This window comes from Molossus molossus, unplaced genomic scaffold (assembly GCF_014108415.1).
Source record: "Molossus molossus isolate mMolMol1 unplaced genomic scaffold, mMolMol1.p scaffold_m16_p_11, whole genome shotgun sequence".
NCBI lineage: Eukaryota > Metazoa > Chordata > Mammalia > Chiroptera > Molossidae > Molossus > Molossus molossus.
Window position 1 is genome coordinate 8,758,210 of NW_023425346.1, and position 25,262 is coordinate 8,783,471.

Here is a 25,262-nt window from a genome sequence, read left to right on the forward strand (position 1 = left end):
GTCCACACGCCTCTCCCCACCCCTGCTCCTCCCACGTGAAGCTGCAGTTTGGAGTGCTGCCTGGTCAGCCCGGCCCGCTCCCCTGCGCCAGGACTCCACCATGGCAGCTGTGGTCCCCACTACGTCCATCCTCTGACCGCTCCTCCAGTCACCCCGAAAATAAACCTCACTGCCCTTCTGCTCCTCGTTGCCGAAAGGGTCAAGTCCAAGTTCCTCTCCTGGGGAACAGAAACGCCCTCCCCTCCTGTCCCGGGTGGTCCTTCTTCAGCCCAGCCCCCACCGGTCTGGGTCTCAGCCCCTCCCAGGGACATGCCCAGCCGCAGGGAACTTTCTTCTCTGACGGCGAACGGAGTAAGGGCCACAGTGACAATGCCCACTGTTGGCATCTACTGAATGTTCCCACACTCTCCCGAGCAGTCACTTAAATGACCCCACGTGGCGCTCAAAGGAACTCCGTAGACGGCATGGTGCCTTCATCATGGACTAGGCCCTTTTACAGGTGAGAAAACAAAGGTTCGTTCCTTCGGCCGGGTCAGCACTGGGGTCCTAGCCCAGGTAGCCTGGCAGGGCCAGGGCACTGCCTGGCGCCCAGCCCGGAGCTAAGGACCACGAGGGCGGAGGACCCGGGTCCGGGGCCGTGCACAGGCCCTGTGCACGGAGCCGCAGGCAGAGGCTTCGACGCAGGCAGACAGGAGACGACACTGCACCTCATTTGCTGGGCAACGTCTGTGTAATTACACACATTTGGTGCCGGCGAGGGGGAGCGGGCTACCCGGGGCCTTGACGGATAGGGCGCTCCACCAGGCTCCGACCACATTAATCACAGAAGCCAGACCACAGGGGCAGCTTCCCTGCGGGGCTTCGTCCTGTTTCTTACCTGGGCTCCGAGGGCCGGGGTCCGGGGTGGGCTCTGCAGCACTCCCTCGCCCCCCGCCACATGGGCTGGGGGCCAATGTCCCGGGGACAAGGTAGAGCGTCCGGGAACACCACTGCGGCTCATGGCTGGGGTCCAACGGGCTGGCCCTCCTTGGCTGGGGAGGGGAGCCTTCGCTCCCCAATCCTGAGCAGAAGCAGGCAGGCCACCTCTCTGAGGGAAGTCAGCATCCGCCTCTCTGAGCCCTGTCTGCACCTGTAGGCTGCAGGCTGTAACCCACCTCAGCGCCATCGGGAGGTGAAGCCACAGAGCAGCCCCTGCGGGCCGCACAGACTGCTGACCCCTACTGTCCTCTACGACACGCGGCCAGACTCGCACTGGGGCCGGCGATCCCAAATGAGCTGAACAACGACTCCAGAGAGGTCCCCGTCCTAGGCCCTGGGGCCTGGGAGGGGGACCCTCTATGGAAGAAGGGACACTGCCGAGGCTGGATTCGGGACTTTCCTGTATCGTCCAGTGGTCCTTTAAGAGGGGCGGGGGGACTACGCGAAGGAGGAGGAAGCCCTGTGAGGACACAGGCAGGGAGGACAGGCCACGGGGTAAGAGAGAGGGGTCGTGAGCAGAGAAACGGAGTCCCTCGGGGCCTCCAGGACAGTTCCGCCAACACCTGCTCCGAGGCCTCCAGATGCCGAGAGCAAGTTTGTGAACCAGAGTCTGAGGTAACTTGTCACAGCAGCTACAGGGCCCTGCTACACCTCCAGCGACCAAGTCTCGGGAGAGAGCCCCGCAGGCTGGTGGGACCATCCCCTCGGCCGCTGGCCTGGTCAGACTCCACCCTGCCCCCTGCCCCTGTCACCTCTGCTTCTCAGGTGCTGTGCCCACTCTGCCCTCCCTGGCTAGGAAGGAAGCAGGCCCACGGGGGCACAAGGCCTGTGTCCATCCCAGAGCTGGTGAGTGGCAGGGCCCGGGGAAGCCTCGGGGGCGACCTCTGGCCGCAGCTCCCCGCCGGGCAGGGAGGGAGAGCACCGGGCGCTCCTCCCGCGACAGGCCCTGCGCGTGCGGCCAGGCATGGGGAAGCCTCGGGGGCGACCTCTGGCCGCAGCTCCCCACCGGGCAGGGAGGGACAGCACCGGTGCTCCTCCCACGACAGGCCCTGCGCGTGCGGCCAGGCCCGGGGAAGCGTCTCGACTCGGCAGGTCTGGGCCGGGGCCTGAGGACCCACAGGCTTCACAGGCGGGGGAGCCCCTGCCCTGGGGCAGCACCCTAACAAGGGGTGGCATGTGCTTCCAGGAAGGGTCCAGGGGAACCTGTCCAGGGATCCTGGGGTCATACACATGGTCCCAAGGGAGACCGGTGAGCAATGAGGGTCTGGCCTCGGGCTGTAATTCGACTGCGAACTCCCCCAAATCCTAGGTGGTGAGCCTCATGCTCCTAGTCAACCTCCCTGAGTGCCTCAGTTCCGTCATCTGTAAAACGAGACGACATGAAGTGTGCACCTCCCGGGGTTGTTGAGAGGACTGTGTGGGGTTAAACATGACGTGCTTACAACAGGCACAGGTCAGAGTTCACTGGAGAAACAGCATTCGCCAGTGGGGGGGGGGGTCTTATGTCTCCGCCACCCCCCAGATATGTGGGGAGCTGTGACCCTGAGTGTCCCCCTGCAGTGATGAAGCCTGTACGGCCCCCACCCCGGGAGCCCTGCCCTGACCACGGTGACGACTGGCACTGGGCCCCTCACAGGGGGCACTTCCTTGCGGGCCGCTGTGCCCGGGGTCTGTGTTGCTAAACCCGCCAAGTGTTTCTCAAGACCAGAAAGTCAGCCACTCCAACCCCCTTCTGGAGAGACACTCAGATCCCTGGATACACTCAGGACTCAGGTAACACCATCTGCGCAAACTTCGGCTGATCCACTGGCTCCGAACGGGCGCCCCCCAGAAGCAGCGGAGGGCCTGGAGGCGGGCAGGCCGGGGAACCAGCGACGTGCACGGAGGTGAAATGAGAAGTCCCCGGCGTGCCCAAGCTGGGACAACTGGGACAGCACAATAAACGTGATAACCAGAGACTATAACTCACAGAACGTCACAACTATCGATGCATCTATTTGAAATAAAGAAATGGGGAGAAGGGGCGGCGGTTCCTCACAGAAAATTCTAGCAGATAAACACGGAAGGGACGATGTTAACAGAGAAGCGGCACTTGGCAAAGACAAGTAACTCCCGCTTCTGACAAGAGCCGCTACGGATGTCCAAGTTTGTGGGCGACGGTACGATGGGAAACAGGATATTCACCTGTTACCAAAGTATCACCCCACAATCAATCATTACAAAGAGGCCAACTTTAAACTGGAGAAACTCACCTGAACCACATGATCAAAATTAATCTCTAGTGATGAGACGCGCTGCCGTGGCGTGCCCCGACGGAAGGGCACAGTGCCACCTGTCTCATCGTCCCCCAAACGCGCATTCTGACTGTGGTCATGAGGCAACATCAGACAAACCCAAAACAGGACATTTTATACAGTAACTGGCCTGTCCTCTTCCGAAATGTCAAGGTCATGAAAGAGAGGCAGAGCCACGTCCCCGATTAAAGATGTCTATGGAGATAAGACAACCAAATAAGAGCCAGAGGAAAAAAGACATTAGCAGGCAGCTGGCCAAATGTGGGTGACTTAGAAGTTAGTTGATAGCACTGTTAACATTTAAGGAATTGGATGAAGGCTATAATGGAAATCTCTGCACTATTTTTGCAGCTGTTTTTATATGTCTGAAATTATTTCAAAGTAAAAGATATTTTTAAAAAGAAAATAAAAATCGCAGATTCGATCTGTCTTGGGGGGCCAGGTGTGCCCAGAAATAGGAGTCCCCTGAGGGCTGGGACACCGTCTCATCACCGGCCCGCCGACCAGGCACATGGCTTGCTTAGAACGCAGTGAGCGCCCGGGGGGTGCCCACTGACGTGCCTCGGTGGGAGCTGGCGCGGGGACGGGCATGTGCAGAGGCCCGAGCACTCGCAGCGACCGTGCACCTGTCAGGTCAGCCGCTGTGGTGCGGACACGAGGGCAAGGGCCGCGGGAGCCCGCGGCGGGCAGGTGTGAAACGCGTTCCGGGCGGCAGTGTGCGGATCCAGGCCCGCAGGGGCGGCGGCCTCAGCGAGGCTGGGAGGGTCTGCAGAAGGCCAGGGGCGGCCGCTCCAGGCAGGCCGGCAGCGGGGGCACAGGTCCACGCGACAGGCTGTGCATGCTGCAACCACAGACAGCAACTTGGACAGCGGTGGTGGCTGGGTCTGGGGGGGCACCGGCACCTGGTCCCCCGAGGCAGTGCAGGAGCAGCGGGATGTTGGGGGTGAGGGAAAGACTTTGGCCTCTCTTCTGAAAGCAGACAGAAGGGGGTGCGTGGGGCCGGCCTTCCAGCAGTGACGTCCACGAACAGTGACGTCAGCTGCAGGCTTCCAGAGGCACCGTGTGAGCACCGGGCCTCACTGCCGGGCCTCAAAGCAGAGAGCAGGAGGAGCCCCAACACACAACCGAGCTTGTCCTTTTAGGAGGGTGACCCCATCATTCGGTGTCCCAGCGGGACTTGGGAGTGAGAGGGGTGCTACGGATCATTATGCTGCGACAACATGTAATGAAGGGCACGCTTACGGAGACCTTGGCCTGGAGGAGAGCCCCCTGCATGGGTGGGTGAAGGGCCCCAGGGTGCTCATGGATACGCCAGGAGGGTCTGCGGCCTTGGCAGTGGGGGGTTCGAGACAGCAGGCTTCCTTCTCAGGGAACTGGAGGGAGCTGGTGCGCACACCCCACCCACACGTTCGCTCCGGGTCCAGCCAGTGCACCGTGGGTGGCGGAGCTGACCGCTCGGACGATGCGGGTCAGGAACTCCAAAGAGAGAGAGGCAGGAGAGGTGCCGGTGCTGGCAGCCCAGCTCCCCGGTGGCAGGTGGAGGGCAGAACTTACCCGTGCACGCCGTGGACAGAGTGAGGCTCGTAATGGTACCTTCCCTCCTGGTGTCTCATGTCAATCGGTAAGGGGGCGTGGAACGGCGGCAAGAGGTGCTGCGGCACTGTACAGGGGAGAGAGAGACAGGACTTCAAAACCTTTCCCTCCCTCAAAACGCAATGTTCAAAGGACTTTATAGCTCAATGCATCTCAGAGCAGGAGCACAGCCAGGACGGGCTCCGAGGTGCCTCAGCTATCACACACCACGCACGGGGATGAATAAATAATCAAAGTCAGCCCGAGAATCCTACATCTTTCACATAAAAGATCCCCAACTGCGCTCCTGACAAAGACAAGCAGCTAAGCGCTCTTTGAACTGGGGGAGATTACAGGCTCGGCCTTAAATCAGGGCTGACAGAGCCAACAGGCTCTTGCCCATCCCGGCCTCGGCCGTGTGGCCCCAGCGGCCCTGGGCGACGGCACCCCCACGGGCCAGTGATACTGACCGAGAACCCTCCGTGGGGCCGGGCCGCGGCGGCAGCCGGCGCACCTGTGGGCATGTTAATCCTCCGGCTCCCGGCATTAATGACGCCCCGGGAGCTGGCAGCTCCTCCGGATGCCAGTGCCAGCGCGTGAGCAGTTTCCAGAGGTGAGTCAGCCGCCTGCACTTGGCCTGCCCTCAACAAATCATCACGATAATTGTAGGATGCTCTTCGCTTATTAAAAAAAAATTCCTGGGTACCCTGGAGGCAAACGTAATTATAGGTGCTAGGAAAACAAGACTCTTTAAAAAGCAGTTAGGCTAGGAAAGGGGAAGGAGCAGCGATTTCTCAGCCGCCGCGCACCCTGGCAAGGCCGGGGGCCAGTGGGAATGGCCTGTCTAAGCGCTGCCTGGGGAGAGGGAGGCGGACGGCGCGTTTCACACGCACACGGGCCGGCAGCCGGCCAGGCCTCCGTGTCACAGGAGTAGCAACAGTGTTGCTGACGCTTTCTGTGCAGACAGGTTCTGGGACCGCGCTGTCAACACCACCGGGTCTGTCTTACTGTGGTGAAACACACGTGACAGACAAGTCACCCTCCGAGTCCCGTTGAAGTGCACAGGACGGTCAAGCACATTCAGTCGTTGTGCAACCATCACCACCATCCGTCAGAGGACTTTCTCGCCTCCCCAAACTGCACCATGTGCCGATTAAACAACTCATCTTCCCGCCCCCGCCCCTCCCCCTCCCTGCCCTGGCGACCACCGTCCTATGTTCTGTCTCTCGGTCCCTCCTACGAGTGGAGTCAGTTTTGTCCTCTTGTGACCGGCTTGTTTCACGAAGCATCCTATCCCCCAGGTCCCCCACTATACCACGTGCCCAGCGGATATACCACATTTTGGTCATCATTCACCCCTTGATGGACACTTGGTTTGAATGCTCTGAACTCTTCACAACAGGAAACTTTTCTCCAAACCTTTTTAATTTAATTTTTACATATTCAATTTTCTCTTCAAAATCCCACAATACCAGCATCTTCCATGGGACTGGAAACAGGGAGGGCCAGTCTCACCATGACCGAATCAATCTGCCAAACCCAGACTCCAGGAATCTTGGGCTCGAAGGGGAATTTGCCTCCAAACACAGAGGCCAGCGCTGGCTTCTGCACAGGAGACACTGGGCTCCCGGGACCCCAGGCGGCCAAGCTGGACACAGCGCTCACAGCCCAGAGCTGCAGGGAAGGGCCTGCAGGTGTCTTTAATGTGGCCAGGCAGACCAGACCACAGTGTCGTCAACAAATAAACATGCCTTGCTTTTGTGTATGTCTGAATGTTTCCCTGCATATCCAAAAGCCTCCTGGGGTAGCCAGGGTGGGTGTTAGTGCACCCATTTCACAGATGAGAAAATGGAGGCCAAGTGTGATTTCAGAGCCCGGAGGAGAACCCGCGGCCCTGGACAGCTGGTATGGCTTTCCCTCTGCCAGCTGCCAGGGGAATGCTGGGGTCGGCCTGTCCCCACCTTGCTCATGTGTTGTATTTAACAAACACACAGAGCACTTTGCAGAAGTCTTCACAGCACCCCCGGCTGCATTCACCCGGGATGCCTCGCCTTCCCCCTCACCATCCCCAGCACCCTGTGTGCTCCTTTTCTCCCCAGTGTTTCACCTGCAGGGTGGAGGGGGTCCCTGCCTACAGCTGCAGACAGCTGTCTGTGCAGGACGAATGCAGCTCTTCCAGGTCTGAAGACTGTTATCATCTCCAGGAATAAAGCTCTCCTGCCAGTTACCAGGAAGCCGTGAACTGCAGCCACCGAGGGTGTGCACGCGCCTGTGTGCGCGCGCCTGTGTGCGCGCGCCTGTGTGTGCCTGTGTGCGCGCGCCTGTGTGTGCGTGCCTGTGTGTGCCTGTGTGCGCGCGCCTGTGTGTGCGTGCCTGTGCGTGCGTGTACACGCAAGCCTTGCAGGAGGAGCCTGGGATTCTGGGAAGAAGCATGAGGGAGAGCCATCCAGAGTCCCACTGCAGCTGGGGCTGATCCCCTCTTTCTGCCTGGTCCCTGGGGTGTAGCTGTGGAAGTTACCAGGGGAAGCAGCTCTCTCTTTTTCATGTCAGAGCCACAGGACCGGACCCCCGGCAGCCTCTGCACCCCTCAGGGGGGCTGGGAACACGTTCAAGGTCCCCTGCATCAGGCACTGACGTGAGGTTGGCCAGCGCTCACATGCGGGCCCTCCCCACCGGGTCGGGGAGGGGAAGTGGTGCCCGAGCTCGTCCCCGTGACCCGCTGCCTCGTGGGCCTCTGCTCACGCACCTCGTTCCGTGCTACCATCGACCCCGTTCTTCCTCGCCTTGCAGGAGACTCGCCGAGGCTCCGAGTGGTGTGTCTACCTGTAGGCGTGCCGTGGCCAGTGTGTGGCTTCATCACCCCTCCCCACGAAGCCCATGGTCACCCAGCAGGCCCTCGGCAACAGGGCCTCGGAAGCCTCACCCAACACGCGCCCCCGGTGCGGACGGACAGGCGTGCCTGTGATCAGCCAGCAGGTAAGGTCCAGACCCTCTGCCCACCTCCAGAGAGGGGGCCCCGGCCGCTCACACTGGGGAGGCTAAGCCTGGGCAGCGGTCCCGGTAGGAACGATCCCTCACTCATTCGTGCTTCGCTGTCGATTCCCTCACGGATTCCCTCACGCATTCCCTCACCTGCCTCGCATCAAGGGCGGGCTGCTCAGCAGGCGTGTTCTGGATCCCAGGAACTGGGGGGCAGCTGCCCACACTGCCCCCTTCACAGAGCGGCAGAGCTTCCCCGAGGGGACAGCAGTGAACTAGCCGGCGAATATATTTGTAACATACTGTCAGGATGGCGGAGATGAGGGGACGCTGGGCTGGGTGAGGGAACAAAGAGCAGACTTGGATGTGGGGTGGGGTGTGGAAGGGCCCCTGCAGGACAGGTGCACCAGGCAGGGGACGGCAGGTGCAAAGGAAGAACTCGGCGATTTCAGCGCAAGGCTGACGTGGCAGGAGCAGGGATAGAGCTAGAGAGACAGGGCAGAAGGTCCTACAAGCCTGGACAGGCTGTGGGAAGGACTTTGGGGTTCTTCTGGGAAACAAAGGTGGGGGATTCTGAGCAGGGAATAGAAAGGCCACATGAGGAGGGCCAGGGTGTGGGGCAGGGTGCATCGGCCAGGAATCCCAGATTGGCCCTGCCACTAGTGACCATGGGGCTTCGGGGAAATTATGTCACCTTTTCTGGGTCTCGCATGACCCATCTGTACAGTGAGGATTAGGTGAGCTCCGATTTCCTTCCTACCAGAACCTTCCTGCTCTTTGTGAATGGTCACGCGTATCTCAGCTGGTGACCCCCGAGGCTTGGGGAGGGGCCCTGAGCAGGCGGCGGGGGCTCTGGGCGCAGGCACCGTTTTATCTGGGCCCTATCTGTACAACCCCCGACCCGAGGCCTCCACATCCACCCCCTGCGCCCGGCGGCTGCAGGCCAGTCGCCTGAGCGCTCTCGAAGGACAGCCCCTCAAACTGTCTCTGGGACCAACTCTGCACCCAGATAAACTGAGGATGAAAGCTAACCCTGGGGCATCTGGGGTTTTAGGACCCTTCCGACCAGCAAGGACTGTCCGCACACACCCTGAGGGAGCTCTCGGAGGTAGGGGCTCAGCTGGGGTCCCCGGCCAGGCCCAGGCAGGAGGGGCCTCCACCGGCAGCACCCGGGGGACCCGGCGTGAGAAATAGGAACAGAGTTGCCTGCAGCAACGTGTCCAGGGAGACCCACACACTGTTTTCATTGTGGCCTCTTTCTTCCCGTTAAACAGAAATCCAAACGCAATCATGTCCTTCCGGCAGAGGGGAACACACACGCGCCATATGCCATTTCAAAGCCGGGCTCTCTTTTCAAGTTTCTGGGGAGGAAACTCTGAGACGGGAATTTTCTACGGCTCGCCTGACCCCCTCTGAAAACAACGCACATTTGTTTTTGATCCTACACAGAAAGACCAGTCTGAGAAGCGGAGGATGGTGGCATGATGGCTTTTTTTTTTAACCCCAGAATTTTTCTGCGCTGAGGTTTAATGCCCAGTGCTCCTTGGCTGGTGGTCCCGGGGTGAGGCAGTGTGCCGTGTCCCCGGCTTCAGGACCTTGCCGTGTGAGTGAAAAGGCCACTGGGAGGGGCAAGGGGCCTCCCTGGAAGCCGGGCTCCAGTTAATACCCCATTAATGACGACTCCAGTGCATTTCTGCAGGAGGACGGGCGGGTCAGCAGAGGGCTCAGACAAAGAGGCAGGAAAACTGGGTCATGGAAACATGACCGGGCAGCTGTGTTAGCAGCTGGAGGAATTCCCCTCAGATGAAGTCATGTGTTGCTACAGCACGGAGGCACTGCCTGGAGGGGTGAGCTCAGAGAGGGGCCTGAGAGGCTGGCCCGCAGCCGGGCGGGGGCAGAGGGGCTAGCTAGGTGAAAGCAACCATTTCCCAGGAGAGGCTGGGCACCAGCCCTCTGGGCTGTCCAGTCCCTAGAGTCAGCACAGTCTCCAGGTCCTGTGGTCTCTCTATCGGGACTTAAAGAACAACTTGGCTCAGAGCTCCTGGGCTTCTACGGGAACTGCCCTGCCCCGCCGCTGACCGAGGACGGCACAGGCAGGACCGCCCTGCCCCGCCACTGACCGAGGACGGCACAGGCAGGACCGCCCTGTCCCGCCGCTGACCGAGGATGGCACAGGCAGGACAGCCTTGCCCCGCCGCTGACCGAGGACGGCACAGGCAGGACCGCCTTGTCCCGCCGCTGACCGAGGACGGCACAGGCAGGACCGCCCTGTCCCGCCGCTGACCGAGGACGGCACAGGCAGGACAGCCTTGCCCCGCCGCTGACCGAGGACGGCACAGGCAGGACCGCCCTGCCCCGCCACTGACCGAGGACGGCACAGGCAGGACAGCCTTGCCCCGCCGCTGACCGAGGACGGCACAGGCAGGACCGCCCTGTCCCGCCGCTGACCGAGGACGGCACAGACAGGCATCTCTGGGAGGAGGCTGGTCCTGGCACAAGGCAGGTCTGAGTAACGAGGAAGCACAAGCCCATCTCAGTGCAACCTGTGGTCTAGGAGGAAACCCGGGGCCACAGCAGGTCACGGATCCCCATCCTTCTTGAGCAGCTGGTCTGAGCCCTGGTCACCGTGCAGGAGGCCAGAGCTGTGTGCCTCAAGGGTCTGGTGGGCTCCAGGTGGCCTCTGACAAGCTGAAATGGAAGTATTATAATTTGCCATGGCTGGGGGACCAGAAAAATACTTCTTGGTCCCCAATTTCTCTCACACTATGGGGGACTCTGCTTGGGATTCCCCATTAATGACTAATTGATAATGTTCCTTTCCCTTATAATTCCTTGCATGTAAAGTAATATCCAGTGCAGTGATTTCATTATTTTTCTTAAAAGCAAACTGGGAAAGTCACAGAAACAAATTCACACTAAAGTGTAGATGACTTACCAGTGGCTTTCTCCTACAGGAAGGACCTAGGCTGCGAGAGACACCGGTCCCTTTGAAGAAGGAAGGTGTCAGTGTGGAGAGAACACCGCAGACGGGCGGGCTGGAAGTCGAGCACACTGGACTGGACGGCCACACCGAAACTGTGCTCCTGAGCTGCAAATGACAGTCCAACGACTGTCCTAGGGGGACGACCTGTCCCAGGGTCTGAGGAGCTTGGATAGGAGTAGGAAGCACATGAGCCATAGACCAGCCAGAACTGCGTGTGAACCCGTTTTTTCACTTCCTAACAAGTGACAAGTGCCCCAAGTGTCAGGGTCTTCTGTAAAGTGGGAAGGACCCCCAGCCAACTTTTGTGCAGCATGTCCATAGTGTCTGGCACAGGCAGGATCTCGGGACGGGTATGTCCCTTCCCCACTGCTGCTGTGACCCTCCGAGGAGACGCGGACAAGGCCCCAGCCCAGTCGTGAAGGGGGCTTTCCCCGATCGCCGGGGTGAGGGGCACCGCGATGCGTCAGACGGGAAGTGAGACACAGCATCCACAGCGCATGTCCAGTGATGCCGGCTCCCTGCGGTCCAGAGTGGGGACACACAGGAACTCCGGGTTGTGGCTGGGGGCATTTCAGGGTAAGTTTCCCACAGAGGAATCCCCACTGACTCGCACCCCGCTGACTCCCACCCCGCTGACTCCCACCCCGCTCCCAGCAGGCCCGTCCACAGGAGGCTGACTCCCACCCTGCTCCCAGCAGGCCCGTCCACAGGAGGCTGACTCCCACCCTGCTCCCAGCAGGCCCGTCCACAGGAGGCTCAGGCAGCTACTCTGAGCACCCTTCTCGCCCGCCCGTCTGCGCCCTCACTGGCCAGGACCAAACGCGCCGGGGAGGACTCACAGGAGGCCTGCTGCTTCCAGTGCGTAAGCACTTGGTGAATTTTGCTTGGAAGGATGGTGCTGGAGGACGGCTGTTCAGAGGGTAGGATCCCTTTAATGATCCAACTGCCTTAAAGCAAACCCAGCTCTCCCCTCCAGGGCGTGAGGGGACCAATGGCCTGGACAAGTGCACCTCTGGGAGGACTCTCCCATCCCAAAGAGGGAGATGGCTGCCCTCCACCCTGCCCTCCACCCTGCCCTCCACCCCGCCCTCCACCCTGCCCTCCACCCCGCCCTCCACCCCGCCCTCCACCCCGCCCTCCACTCCACCCTCCACGCCTGTTCACCAACTGAACCGCGTGACCCCACAGGGCACAGGAGTGTGAAGACACAAAGTGGAGCATGTTCATCACGTGGGGAAGAGGTGGTGATGGGCACCAACATGCTCCCCCCGGGGCCCGAACACCAGCTGGACACTAGCTGGGCGCCTGCCCGGGTTAGGTCTGTTTCAGCCACTGAAGCTGGCCCCCAGGAATCCCAGGGCGGAGCACCTCGCTCTCCCGCTGCCGTGAGGAGGGCAGGCCCGCTCCTGGGCAAGGTGGAGCTCGGCTTCCCGGAGGGTCCCAGAAATGGCCATGCCAGTTGCAAAGAAGAGACCAGACACTCCCTCCCTCGGCCAGGTCTGACCCAGGGCGACGATGTCGCTCAGACACTGGTCCCTCCAGCACAGCCTTGGCCCGCACAGCCTGGGGGTCTCAGCAGGCCCAGCTCCTCAGCCTCCAGAATCCCCAGTGGGAGCTGCCCACCTCCCAGGGCCACCCCTGAACCCCGGGCCTGGGCCCACCTGAGGCTCCCCTCAGCCATGGATGAGGACCCTGCCCGAGTGCTCTGGAGCCACGGAGAACAAGAGGCATGATCCCCACAGCTGCAGAGTCCAACCCTCCGTGACAGCAGGTCCCTGCAGCACAGGCCCCAGAATGGCCGTGGGCCCAGGGAAGGGAGACTCCACGGAGCCCAGGGTAACCAGGAAGGCTCTCTGGAAAAGGTGGTTTTGGAGCTGGGCCCTGAGGGGCCAGTACTGGGAGACTCAGGGGAAGGAAGAGGATGAGTTCTTCAGGCCCAGGCAGTGTGCACGAGTGCAGAACACTCGACGGTGTTCCGCACGGAGCTGTGTGGAGCGGGAATCCGGGCCCGAACTCTGTGGCCTGTCTGTATGTACAGAACTAGGAACACCTCCTCCTGGGGTCCTCTGGGACACTAAACGGTGCACACATAAGAGGAGGCACCAGGAACACCTAAGACACGAACATCAGCGCTCCTCGGACCCCAGAAGCACCTGCAGGCTTTGTTAAAATGCCACTGGGCCCCATCCCCAGATTTCCAGCTTCGGGGCCTGAGCGTCTGCATTTATAACAAGTGCCCAGTTGGCGCTGACAGTGCTCCTCAAGGACCATGCTGGAAGAACCACTGGGCCTTTGCACATCCCGCCCCTGCTGCAGCACCAGCAGTGCCACTCACGACAGTAACTAGGAGGTGCATTGTGCAAGACAGAATGGTTGCAGCTGGAGAAACTGAACATGGCTGATGAGAGAGACAGCCCTGGGTGTGACTCCGGCTACAGTGACTCTCGTGCTATCTCGTGCACCAGGGCTTCTGAGTGCACTCGAGGAGCCTGCGCACGAGGAACGCAAGCTCTGAAGGCATCATCATACCTGTGCTTTTCCCGCTACAAGAACAAAGGTGCATGCCAGGTGGGGGAAGCCCCAGGAGGCGGCACACAGGCATGCTTCCCAGCTTGTGGCCTCAGTCAACTCTGAAACCCTGCAGACATGTTGACTCAGGTGGCCAAGGCCTCTCCCAGTGGGATGAAGTCACCAGCCCAAGCACCAGACCTCGAAGTAATGAAAGTGCAGCGAGTCCAAGAAAGCCTCCTTCCCGGGCGCCAGGCCTTCTGCAAATGGCACTGTGACTCCCAAGAATAAGACTGGACAGGCTGCTTCTAGGGGCCTCTCCTGATGCCCAGGCACCGCCCCACAGGAAGCACTTAATAAGAATAATAATATCCTGAATGGCACTCCACAGCGTGCAATTAAAAAGCCTTTCTGTCCCACTTGGGGGGAGGGGAAATGAAACTCAGACAGGAAATTCCAACACCACGAGCTGCCTGGTGTCCGGTGGGCTGAGGCCCAGGCTGCTCCCGCTCACTCAGACCTGCCCCCACACAGAGCTTGGCAGGACCGGGGCCCAGCTGGGCCCACCAGTGCACAGTGCCCACCCCAGAGCCACAGGCTGGCCTTCCAAGAAGGTGTTGCTTGACAAAATATGACAGAAAAGCTGCTAGAGAGAGAGCGTGCATGACGCGGAGGCCAGCGCAAGCCCCTCCACAGAGGGGCGGGGCCCTGAGGCTGGTCTCCAGGCGGGCGGGCAGGGATGCAGTAGGAAGCTCCCTGCAAGGACTGACCACATGCTTGTCCCAATGCCACGGAGGAGGCCAGACTCCATTGCTAATGACCCTCACCACACAGGAGCCCGGGCAGGTCTGGGACCAGCCACCATACTACAGGCTGAGTATTTATGTCCCCCGCTGCCCTGAATTCCTATGTTGAAACCCTAATGCCCAATGTGATGGTGTTTGGAGGTGGGGCCTGTGGGAAGTGATTAGGACATTGAGGGTGGAGCCTCATGAATGAAGGGCTTAGGTCCCTTCTAAAGGGACCCAGAGAGCTCCCTCTCCCTTCCCCCAGAGGAGGACAAAGAGAGAGGACAGCCTTCTGCGAACCAGGATGCAGTGAATCTGCGGATGCCTCGATCCCCCTCCCCCGCCTCCGGAACTGAGAAGTAAGTATCAGTCATTCGAGCCCTCCAGTCTCTGGTGTCTTTGTTACACCACCTGATCTGACTGAGACACCCTTAGACGGTGGGCCCAAGATGAGGGAGCAGGCCACAGGAGCAGAGGGCACCTGGGCCCGAGGCCACAGGGCCTTGTGGACAGCACTGTGGCCGCAGCCAACACCGTGGCCACACCTGGCCCCACTGCTGACTCTCTTAGCCTTCCTGTGCCCGTGTCCTCATCTGTGCAACGAAGGCAGACAGGACCCACGCCAGATGGACACACATGGGTCAAAGACTTGTGCAGAGCCAGGCACACGAGAGGGCCCCCGGATCCAGGCACACGAGAGGGCCCCCGGAGTGCCGTGCGCCATCTCCACGACCTCCTGCTCCTTCAGCTGGGGGCAGGACATTGGGGGGAGCTCCTAAGGGAGCCTGGCCGAGATACCTGCCATCATGGGGCATGAAATGAGTTGTCCAATGGTCAGGGTATATGAGAAGGCCAAGCCTGATCAAGTTTGAAAAGTCCTGGCCACAGACTCTGTTCCACAGAGAATGTGTGCAGGACCCCAAAGCCATAGCAGATTCGAGGCCCAGAGGACTGTGGCTCCAAAGGTCTTCCCTGCAGACAGACCTCCAAGGGACATTGCAGGGGACACAGATCCAGGTCAAGGGCCTGGAGAAGAGTGACCCGTGAGCTGGCACCTGTGTCCCAAAGCTCCTTCCACCTGACACAGAGGCAGGCGGCCCGGGGGCCTGGGGCAGAGGCAGGCCTTCCAGTGTGGACCCAGCACTGCTCAGTTCACCTGTACAAACATTCCCGTGTTTCGTTGCCCTGGCAGGTCCACCTGCCCACTTGTGCCAGTACCCCGGCAGCTGGCAGCGCATGCTGTCCAAAAGCCCACTTGTCATGGGGGACGAGGAGCACCCAGCCCTTTCACGGGGACGTCAGAGCCCCTCCTCTGCCTGTCGCCACGGGTGCCACTCAGCTCCTTCCGCAGCACCCCGCCCCTGTCCTGCAGAGTTCTAGCAAGAGGTTTCCTTAGTCTGGTGCCTCGGTCCTGCCTCAGGCCCTCCCAAGAGTCCAGGAGAGCTGTGGTCATTCTGCTGCCCTTCTTCAGAAGCCACAGCATGAAGTCCCACCAGGCACTGGGGACGCTTTCCCGAGCTGGCTACGGCAGCCCTCACTCCAGGGTGTGCCCGAGGCAGGGCCTCCCAAAGCCAGTCCATGAGAGCCAAAACCGGGCATGGAACCACCGTGAGAACAGCCTCAGGCACCCTGAGCACCGCACAGAGGCTGCACTCCCTTCCCTGCGGCGGGCAGCTCATCACAGAGCTTTTCATTTCTCCACTGAAGCGGCTCTGAAAGACCTCTTCCCGGGGCCCTGGTCAGTCCGGTCCAGGCCATGGTACGTCCCTCAAAGGGATCTTGTCTTTAAAACATTCTCGACTCAAAACTAACCTCATCTCGTAGCGACCGCCCGTCCAACACAGCCCTGGCCTGTGACATACAGTGCGGACCGAATGTGTGATCTTAAATTTTCTAGGAGCTCGTTAAAAAAACAACTGAAAAAGAAGCTGGTAGTAATTTTAATAACATAATTTCATTGACTCAGCAGATCACAGATATTATCATTTCAACACAAGACCAATACGAAAATCATTAACGAGATGTTTGTATTCTCTGTCCGCACTCAGCCTTTGCAATCGGTTGTGCCGTTCACAGGGCGGCACCTCTCAGGTCACAGCAGCCGCGGCCGAAGCGCTCAGCAGCTGCTGAACAGCACAGACCTGGCCGGTTAGCGCTGAATGACCCAGGCTAGGTTAGCAGGAGCCCCATCGGCACAAGGAAATATGGTGCTGAGCGTTCTCCTCAAAACCCAGTTCTTCCTCACTTCTGAACCTTAACTCCCTGCGGAGTTGGTCACTTGTTAACGATGAGCAGTTGTTCCCTCTCCCACCACTGCTCCCTTGCTCCCACCCACGGAACTCACAGGGCTCCCAGGTCGCTCCTTCTGCACCCTGGGCCCGCCAGGCAGAGCAGACTGTGCCGCGGCGCCCCTGACCCCGCCCGGGCGCTGCCCACTGCCGGCCCCACAGGCTGGGGCAGGTGCTCCCAAACAAGGCAGTGGGTGTGTGACTCCTGAAATCTGACAAAAAAGAGGGTCCCCATTGTGAACTCTGAGGACCTGGGCTCAAAAGACAAAAAATAAAATAAAATAAAATAAAATTTTTAAAAAAGAGCATAGCCGCCATCCTGTGCAGGGGCCTCTCAGGGAGAAGTATCTGTTCTAAACCACCAGCCTGCACTGTGCTCCTGTGACCGAACCCGCCCTTTTAAAGCAGTTCCTGGAGTCCTCTTTCAACCAATAGGACTGAGGCTTTTCTCATCCAATCGAAGCTGCGTAGCTCTGACCAATCAGAAGGGCTGTATTCTGACCAATCAGGGACCAGGGGCAGGAGCCTCTGTCTATATAAGCCAGCTCCCCCCTGGCTGGCAGGGCACTCTCTCCTCGAGACTGGAGACTGCTTTCCCTGGAACTGAAACCGTGTCTCCAGAGCAGACAGGCGCAGCCCGGCCTGAGCAGGGCCGAGTGGAGTGGACCATCATGGAGGAGGCTGCCGAGCTGAAGAGGGCCGGGCCCCAGGAGCAGCCGTGGCCTGCTGCTTCACAGCCATGCTGCGTTACTGGTCAGCTGCTCGCACTAAGTAAAGTTTCCTTCTTCAACACACCCAACACTGGGGATTCCTGGTGGCATTTGAACTGGAGCCAGTGGCCATCAGTCGACACCGGAAAGCAAAGCACATGCAGGGATCGTGTGGGGCAGGGACGTCGAGAAACACTGGCCAAGCCGTGTGACACTTCCGGAAATCTGGCTCTCTGGGCAGCACTGGCTCCGTGAAATTCTGGACCCAACGGACTGAGTGATGATTGCAGCACACGCCATTCCCGCCACCCCTCCCACAGCCACTGGGGAAACAGTGCCTCCCTGCACCAGGACGCTGGAGGCCCACCTGGCAGGAGTGGAAGCCAGTCCACAGAACCCCTGGGAAAGCCCATTCCCCCTATTTTGCTGGTAGAGAAACAGAGACACAGAAAACACGGCCGCGTGACCCAACGCACTGGCCTAGGGCAGGACCCAGAATCCTGTTTCCTAGAAGACTGTGGAAGAGGGGCAAACATGAGCAAAAAATCTCCAAGGGCTTCCTGGACATCAAAAAGCCTCTTGCAAAACAATATTTTGATGAGCTAAGTGTGAATGAAAAGCAGACAGAATCTACTTCCTTTGAAATAAACAGGGTTTAAAATATAGGGGCAAACACACACACTGTGTTTTGGGGCCAGAGAAATGAGAGCTGTCCTTCCTTCCACAAACCCAAGAGCAGCCTGTTCAAGGTGTTGTGGGCAACGGCCCTGCTCTGTGGGTGCAGTTCTACCCCAGCAAAGGAGGAATCCGATTCATTGACAGGCAGCCAGACCCACCCCCCCAGTGCTGCCGGCGCCTGGAGAATGGAGTACAAAGCCCAGCCTCGTCCGAGCACTTTCCTGATCCTGCCCACAGACTGACCCCCAGGATCAGACCCCAGAAGGCCCTCCATGTTTCACACCCCCAGCCTGCTACCAGAGCTCACCCGGCCTGAAAAGGCCATCCCACCCCTGCCCACCTGCTTGTCACACCAACTCATAAGCAAGTCCAGTTCACTCCTGCCTCCTCCAGGACACTTTCTAGACCTTTGTTCCACCCCCTCTCCAAATCAGACAGACGATCGGTCCTCGGACCCCATGTCTCAGAGGCAGAGTCCAGCGCCAGGTCTGGAGAGAGAGAGGAACATGTGCCCCGTGAGTCAGTGAACGAATGAGTGAGTGAATCTTCTCACTGCTGGAAAACACACCCTGGGGATAACAAGGGGACTGAGAGTGCTGACATTCTGTCTTCGTTAACTGAGGGCCCAGGAGAGGAAGTCCCGCTGCAGAGCAGTCACAGCAGACAAACAGCCGTGTCCCACCTAACGACGTTTCCGTCAATGATGAACCAAATGTACAATGGTGGCCCATGAGATTATAGTGGAGCTCAAAACTCCTACTGCCTAGCGACACTGGCTGCCATGACGCTAGCTCAGGCACTACGCCCCATGTGCAGTGATGCTGGTGCAAACCAGCTCCCCACACTGCCGGTTGTATAAAAGTACAGCACTTCCAATGACATAAGCACGCAACATTTCACAATGATCATGAACGATGATGCGCTACTGGTTTATGTATTTACTATACTATATTTATTAAAGTTACTTTCAAATATACTCTTTGTATATATAAAAACAAAATTTGCTATAAAACAGAATGCTGTGTTGTATAACAAGCACACAACAGACAGATGTATGAGAGCAGAGCAGACAGAGAACCAGTGGACAGAGCAGAGTGGACAGAGAACCAGTGGACAGAGCAGAGCGGACAGAGCAGAGCGGACAGAGAACCAGTGGACAGAGACCAGTGGACAGAGCAGAGCGGACAGAGAACCAGTGGACAGAGCAGAGCGGACAGAGAACCAGTGGACAGAGCAGAGCGGACAGAGAACCAGTGGACAGAGCAGAGCGGACAGAGAACCAGTGGACAGAGCAGAGAGGACAGAGAACCAGTGGACAGAGCAGAGAGGACAGAGACCAGTGGACAGAGCAGAGAGGACCAGAGAACGCTTGGACAGAGCAAGCGACAGAGAACCAGTGGACAGAGCAGAGCGGACAGGAGACCAGTGGCAGAGCAGAGAGGACGAGACCAGTGGACAGAGCAGAGAGGACAGAGACCAGTGGACAGAGCAGAGCGGACAGAGAACCAGTGGACAGAGCAGAGAGGACAAGAGAACGTGGACAGAGAGAGAGGACAAGAACCAGTGGACAGAGCAGAGCGGACAGAGAACCAGTGGACAGAGCAGAGAGGACAGAGAACCAGTGGACAGAGCAGAGCGGACAGAGAACCAGTGGACAGAGCAGAGCGGACAGAGACCAGTGGACAGAGCAGAGAGGACAGAGACCAGTGGACAGAGCAGAGAGGACAGAGACCAGTGGACAGAGCAGAGAGGACAGAGACCAGTGGACAGAGCAGAGCGGACAGAGAACCAGTGGACAGAGCAGAGCGGACAGAGAACCAGTGGACAGAGCAGAGCGGACAGAGAACCAGTGGACAGAGCAGAGCGGACAGAGAACCAGTGGACAGAGCAGAGAGGACAGAGAACCAGTGGACAGAGCACAGCGGACAGAGAACCAGTGGACAGAGCAGAGCGGACAGAGAACCAGTGGACAGAGCAGAGCGGACAGAGACCAGTGGACAGAGCAGAGCGGACAGAGAACCAGTGGACAGAGCAGAGAGGACAGAGACCAGTGGACAGAGCAGAGCGGACAGAGAACCAGTGGACAGAGCAGAGAGGACAGAGACCAGTGGACAGAGCAGAGCGGACAGAGAACCAGTGGACAGAGCAGAGCGGACAGAGACCAGTGGACAGAGCAGAGCGGACAGAGAACCAGTGGACAGAGACCAGTGGACAGAGACCAGTGGACAGAGCAGAGCGGACAGAGAACCAGTGGACAGAGACCAGTGGACAGAGCAGAGCGGACAGAGAACCAGTGGACAGAGCAGAGCGGACAGAGAACCAGTGGACAGAGCAGAGCGGACAGAGACCAGTGGACAGAGCAGAGCGGACAGAGAACCAGTGGACAGAGCAGAGCGGACAGAGAACCAGTGGACAGAGCAGAGCGGACAGAGACCAGTGGACAGAGCAGAGCGGACAGAGAACCAGTGGACAGAGCAGAGCGGACAGAGACCAGTGGACAGAGCAGAGCGGACAGAGAACCAGTGGACAGAGCAGAGCGGACAGAGACCAGTGGACAGAGCAGAGCGGACAGAGAACCAGTGGACAGAGCAGAGCGGACAGAGAACCAGTGGACAGAGCAGAGCGGACAGAGAACCAGTGGACAGAGCAGAGCGGACAGAGAACCAGTGGACAGAGACCAGTGGACAGAGCAGAGTGGACAGAGAACCAGTGGACAGAGCAGAGCGGACAGAGAACCAGTGGACAGAGCAGAGTGGACAGAGAACCAGTGGACAGAGCAGAGCGGACAGAGAACCAGTGGACAGAGCAGAGCGGACAGAGAACCAGTGGACAGAGCAGAGCGGACAGAGAACCAGTGGACAGAGCAGAGCGGACAGAGAACCAGTGGACAGAGCAGAGCGGACAGAGACCAGTGGACAGAGCAGAGCGGACAGAGACCAGTGGACAGAGACCAGTGGACAGAGCAGAGCGGACAGAGACCAGTGGACAGAGCAGAGCGGACAGAACCAATTCCTCGGCTCATCAGCCGGGACCCTCTTCATAGACTGACAACAGACGTGGTCTAACAGCCAATGCTAAGCTTTCCTAACATGTGACCTTTGTTAATTGATTCAACCCTTACAGCACTTGGTGGGGAATGTATATTATCATCCTGACTTTATAGGTGACGGTGCACTGGCTGGGGTCAGTCACAGGCTAATCAGTGCTGTCAGCAGGCCTCACGGCCTGGAAACCCCAGCCAGGCGGGACAGGGCAGCGGGACCTCTTTGAGGACCGTGAAGATAAAACATGCGGCCAAAGAGGAGGTGCAGGGCGCCCGGTCCTCTCTCAGGCCTGGTGAGTGTCAGTGTGGTCAGAGCCACAGGCGTGTGAGGACGAGGGGAAGTCATACGACCGGGCCGGGAGGAGTGCAGAGCCAGCCCTCTCCAGGTGACGCGGTGGACCTGGCCGTTCCATTTGTTCACGGCCTTTCCGAAAGTGATCGCCCCTCCTGGATGAAGGACTCGAAGTGCTGCCCGGGGATGCAGCTAGTTGGAAGCAAGTGCGGGAAGGACCCAGGGGAGGGGTTATCTGTTCTCCCCAGCTGTGTTCCTGGTGCCTGCTAATAACCCCATGGATCATTCTGCCTGGCTCGGAAAATGCACTGACTGGCATTAAACACGGGCCCCTTTCCCACCCACGGCCCAGTACCCCGCAGCCCACGGGGTTGCTCCTTGCTAGCACGCTGCTTGTGTGATCAGGGTGGCGAGGATGGAAGGGCCCACCCAGGTCCCCGAGAGCACCTGCAGTCCAGAAAGAGCGCACACCTGGTTTTGTGCTGATTAATGGCAGGTCCCACCAGCAGCCCTGCTAACACAGGAGTTTGTCAAGATTAAGTAATTGCCTGAAACAAAAAGTGTATTATCTGTAAGGCCCGCTAATGAATGACTAGCGCTGGGAAATGGGGTGATGGATGCCGGTGAGGCCCTGCCATTCCGCCCCCATCTGCATAATTAACACACAGCCCTCGATGAGGATGAGAAGCCCACAAGCCTGCCAAGGGAAGGGGTGGCCGAGGGCCCTGCAGGCCACTGGGAGGCCCCTGTTAGCATTACAAACTTCTGGGATGGGCCAGGCCACTGGCAGGGATGAACTGGGTGCCCCATGGGGACTGAGGTTAAGCCAGGACAGCTGGAGGGGAGAGGGCACAGCAGAGGGAAGTCCAGGTGCCATTAGGAGTCCTGAGGAGGCCCAGAGAGAAACAGGGCGGACAGCCCCACAGACAGCCAGCCTGGTACTCACACCTCAGCACGCCCGATGTGGAGAAACTGTGGCTGTCACTGATGTCACGTGTTATTTCACAGGGCTCTGCTGTCCGCAGGGACGAGCCAGGATCCCCATGTATAACACAGGTTTAAATTAGGTGGTGTGCACCGCTAGCATGGAGTTCGCAGGTTCGGGCCATGGAATCCACTCCCATGCCCTCTCTCCAGATGGCACGTGGGAAGAGACAATTCCCAGAAACAGACAGACACGCGTGCAGTGGGGCTGAGTTGTGGCCACCGGGGCCCAGCCAGCGTGGGAGGAGCAGGGGGCTCCGAGTCTGGGAGGCACCTCCAGGTTACCTCCCTGTGGGACCCTCATCACCAAGCCAGCCAAAGACAGAGGGTGTTATTTGTCCCCGAGAAGGAATGACAGTGACCATGCTGCAATCCGGGAGCTTCTGATGGCTCTGGGACCAGAACCAGGGACCCTCACAGCCACTCTGCGGTTAGATCTTCAGCACAAGCTGTGGATGACCGTGAACCTCGACTCTCTCACGGGGTCAGAGGCACACTTCAGGGCAGAGGAGGAGGGTAACTTGGCACTAACCTGAAACCCCTGTTTTCCTGCGTCTCCCTCCTGCCAGCAGCGTGCCCACCAGCCGCAGGCCACGCAGTGCCCTCCCCAGTGGTGGATTCCACCTTCCTTTCCGGGCAAGGGAAGATTCCCAAACCAAACCACCCACCCAGAATCTGCCTCTGGGTTGGAGCAACACAGCCAGAGCCAGGAGCTGTTCCCATAACATGGGTTTCTTCCGAACCACAGTTCCAGGGCTGATGCCATGTGTGGCCCATTGGTGGGGAGGCGCGGGGGCCAGGGGGCTGCAGCAGTGGCCAGATCTGGGTCAGGGGACCATCCCTCCCTGCAAGCAGAAACGGTGCCTTCTTCCCAATCGACAGGCCCCGCTGCCTCCCAGCTCCACACATGCGGAGTCTCAACCCAGGGCCCTGGCTCATTTTCCTTTCCAGGTACTGGGAGGGACGACGGTGAGCCGTCTGCAGAGCACAGTCTGCGGGGGACAGAACAGATGCTCAAAGACAAGGCCCCTGCCACGCAAGGGCCCTGGAAAGCTGTCCCCACAGGCTGCCACCTGGAGGAAAGGTGGGGTGGCACTGCCTTGTTTTACCCACGTGCTCACGGGTGTCACCCTGAAACCCACACCCGTGCTCCACCTCTGGCTGGTCCTGGGCACCCCTGCCCCTGTGCCCAGCCCCTTGGGCTGAAGCTGAGCAGAGGCTGTGTGAACAGACCACCCGACCGGGGCTGGAAGGGCCTCCCTCATCCCCGCAGGACAGATGGTCACTGCGTACCATGCAGGGCCGTGGGGCAGGTCTCATGACCTGCTCCTCGGAGTCACACGTACACACGAGGCCACGATGTGCTGTGCACGCATCCTGCCAGCCACGCCCACCCCAGGGCATGAAAGAGGGTCAACAGATGGCCCCAGGAGGGCAGCAACCCTGTCCCACACAGCGCAGCAGCGACAAGACTGTCCAGCCAGCAGCCCCATGGGGACAGACGGACTCGTTCCGAGTGCCGTGCCGGGCAGAATTCTGGGCACGGATGCTCACATCAACCCTGTGCTGTGGGGACACTGTCACTACTCCCATTTCACAGATGAGGAAACTGAGGCTTGACGATTATGTCACTTGTCCGATATCACATAGCAAGTAACTGTCAGGGAAGGATCTGAACCCTGTGTGGGATTCTAGTGCCTGAAGCTGAACCACCTGCCCATCCTACCCATGCTGGTGCTGCTTTCTGTATGACCATGACTGGAGGAGACACACAAGTCCCGGCGTGGGAGACGCTCTCGCCGCGGATATGTGCGTCAACGCCAGGGGGTCTTCCCGAGAGGGGCCGCCTCTGCTCAGCACGCCCGGAGGTCACCCAGCTCCCGGTTCAGTCTTCAGGCCTTGGCCAGGCTGCTCTGGAGACACAGGAAGGAGAGGCCTCTGGCTCTGGTCCCTCCAGGCAGCAGAAGACACTCAGGGGAGAGGGGGCAGGTGCACGGGGCAGGGCCAGGAAGGCCCCGCGACGAGAAGCGGCAGAGCGCCCTGCGCTGTCTCGGTGTCAGAGCAGCGCGCAGGCTGGAGCGCGGCTGAGCCGGGGGCACTCCACACCCACATGACACGGACGACACCAGACACTAGCCTGCTGGCGACAGAGAGGCACCGGGTTCTATGCAGGGGAGTAACCGGGTCAGAGCCGCACTCTGTGTCTAAGGAGTGGACGGTGAGGTATGTGGCTGATGTGACGGAGAGGAAGTGAATCGAGACGCAGATCTTACCTGGAAGCAATGGGGGTGAGACCTGAGGGGCCTCCCCCAGGACCGCAGGGCAGTGGCGGAGGGATGGGTCCTGACCACGCTGGCTGCAGGGCCAGCAGGACTTGGTGCTGAGCAGGTGGGGTGGGTGAAGAGTAAGGCTGCCCAGTCCAGCATCCCAGGAGGGTTGCCAACTTCGGGCTTAGGTGGGTGGTGGTTCCCCCAAATATGAGAGGGGACACAGGAGAGACTGGCTGTTTTGAGATGCTGGGGGGCACCAGTGGCCAGCCACATCCAGAGGCCCGTTGCAGAAACGAGGTCACAGCTGAGAGAGTTTTCAGGAGGCCGGGGTTTAGGAGACACTGGCTGGTGGCTGGAACCCCGAGTGGGAAGGACTGTGAGGCGAATGTGTAAAGGGGGGCGGGGCTCCTATCAGGCTGGCTTGTGCTCACCCAGCCCCTCGGACCTTCCACCTCTGAAGTGGCCTAGGTGCTCAGCTCTGGCCCCAGCCTTCCCGGCGCCCAGTGCAGAAGGAGGGTGCCCCCGTCTGTCCCCAGCACCCCTGGGCTCAGTTCTGACTGTGCAGTGAGCCTCGCCGCCACATGCAGGTGTGGCCAGGGAGAGGGGAACCTGCTGTGGGGATGCCACCCCGTCCCCAGGTCAGGGGTTAGGACCCTAGTCATGCTCAGGCTTCTGACTTCCTATTGGACACGTTACCCAGGGCCCATCTGTTCCCACTGTGCTGCTGGGCCAGGGCCACGACCTGGTCCCCATGTGGACGTTGCTGTTGGAGGCTGGGCCGGCCGGTGGCTCTGGCCGAGGTTGGCACCGTGTCCCTTCTCAGAAGGCAGCGTCAGCCCTCCTCCGGCCAGCACAGCTCTGTCCAGGCGACCATGGCTCAGCTGGTGATCAGAGC

The 25,262-nt window shown here is 59.6% G+C and overlaps 1 protein-coding gene across 1 annotated transcript in view; it reads right to left on the reverse strand.

The window, feature by feature from the left end:
- GLI2 (GLI family zinc finger 2) overlaps nt 1-25,262 on the reverse strand; it is a 242,209-nt gene that overhangs the window by 50,078 nt on the left and 166,869 nt on the right. Inside the window, exon 3 of the mRNA XM_036254585.1 lies at nt 4,827-4,932. Within this exon, the coding sequence (XP_036110478.1) occupies nt 4,827-4,932 (106 nt within the window). The remainder of the gene's footprint in view (nt 1-4,826; nt 4,933-25,262) is intronic.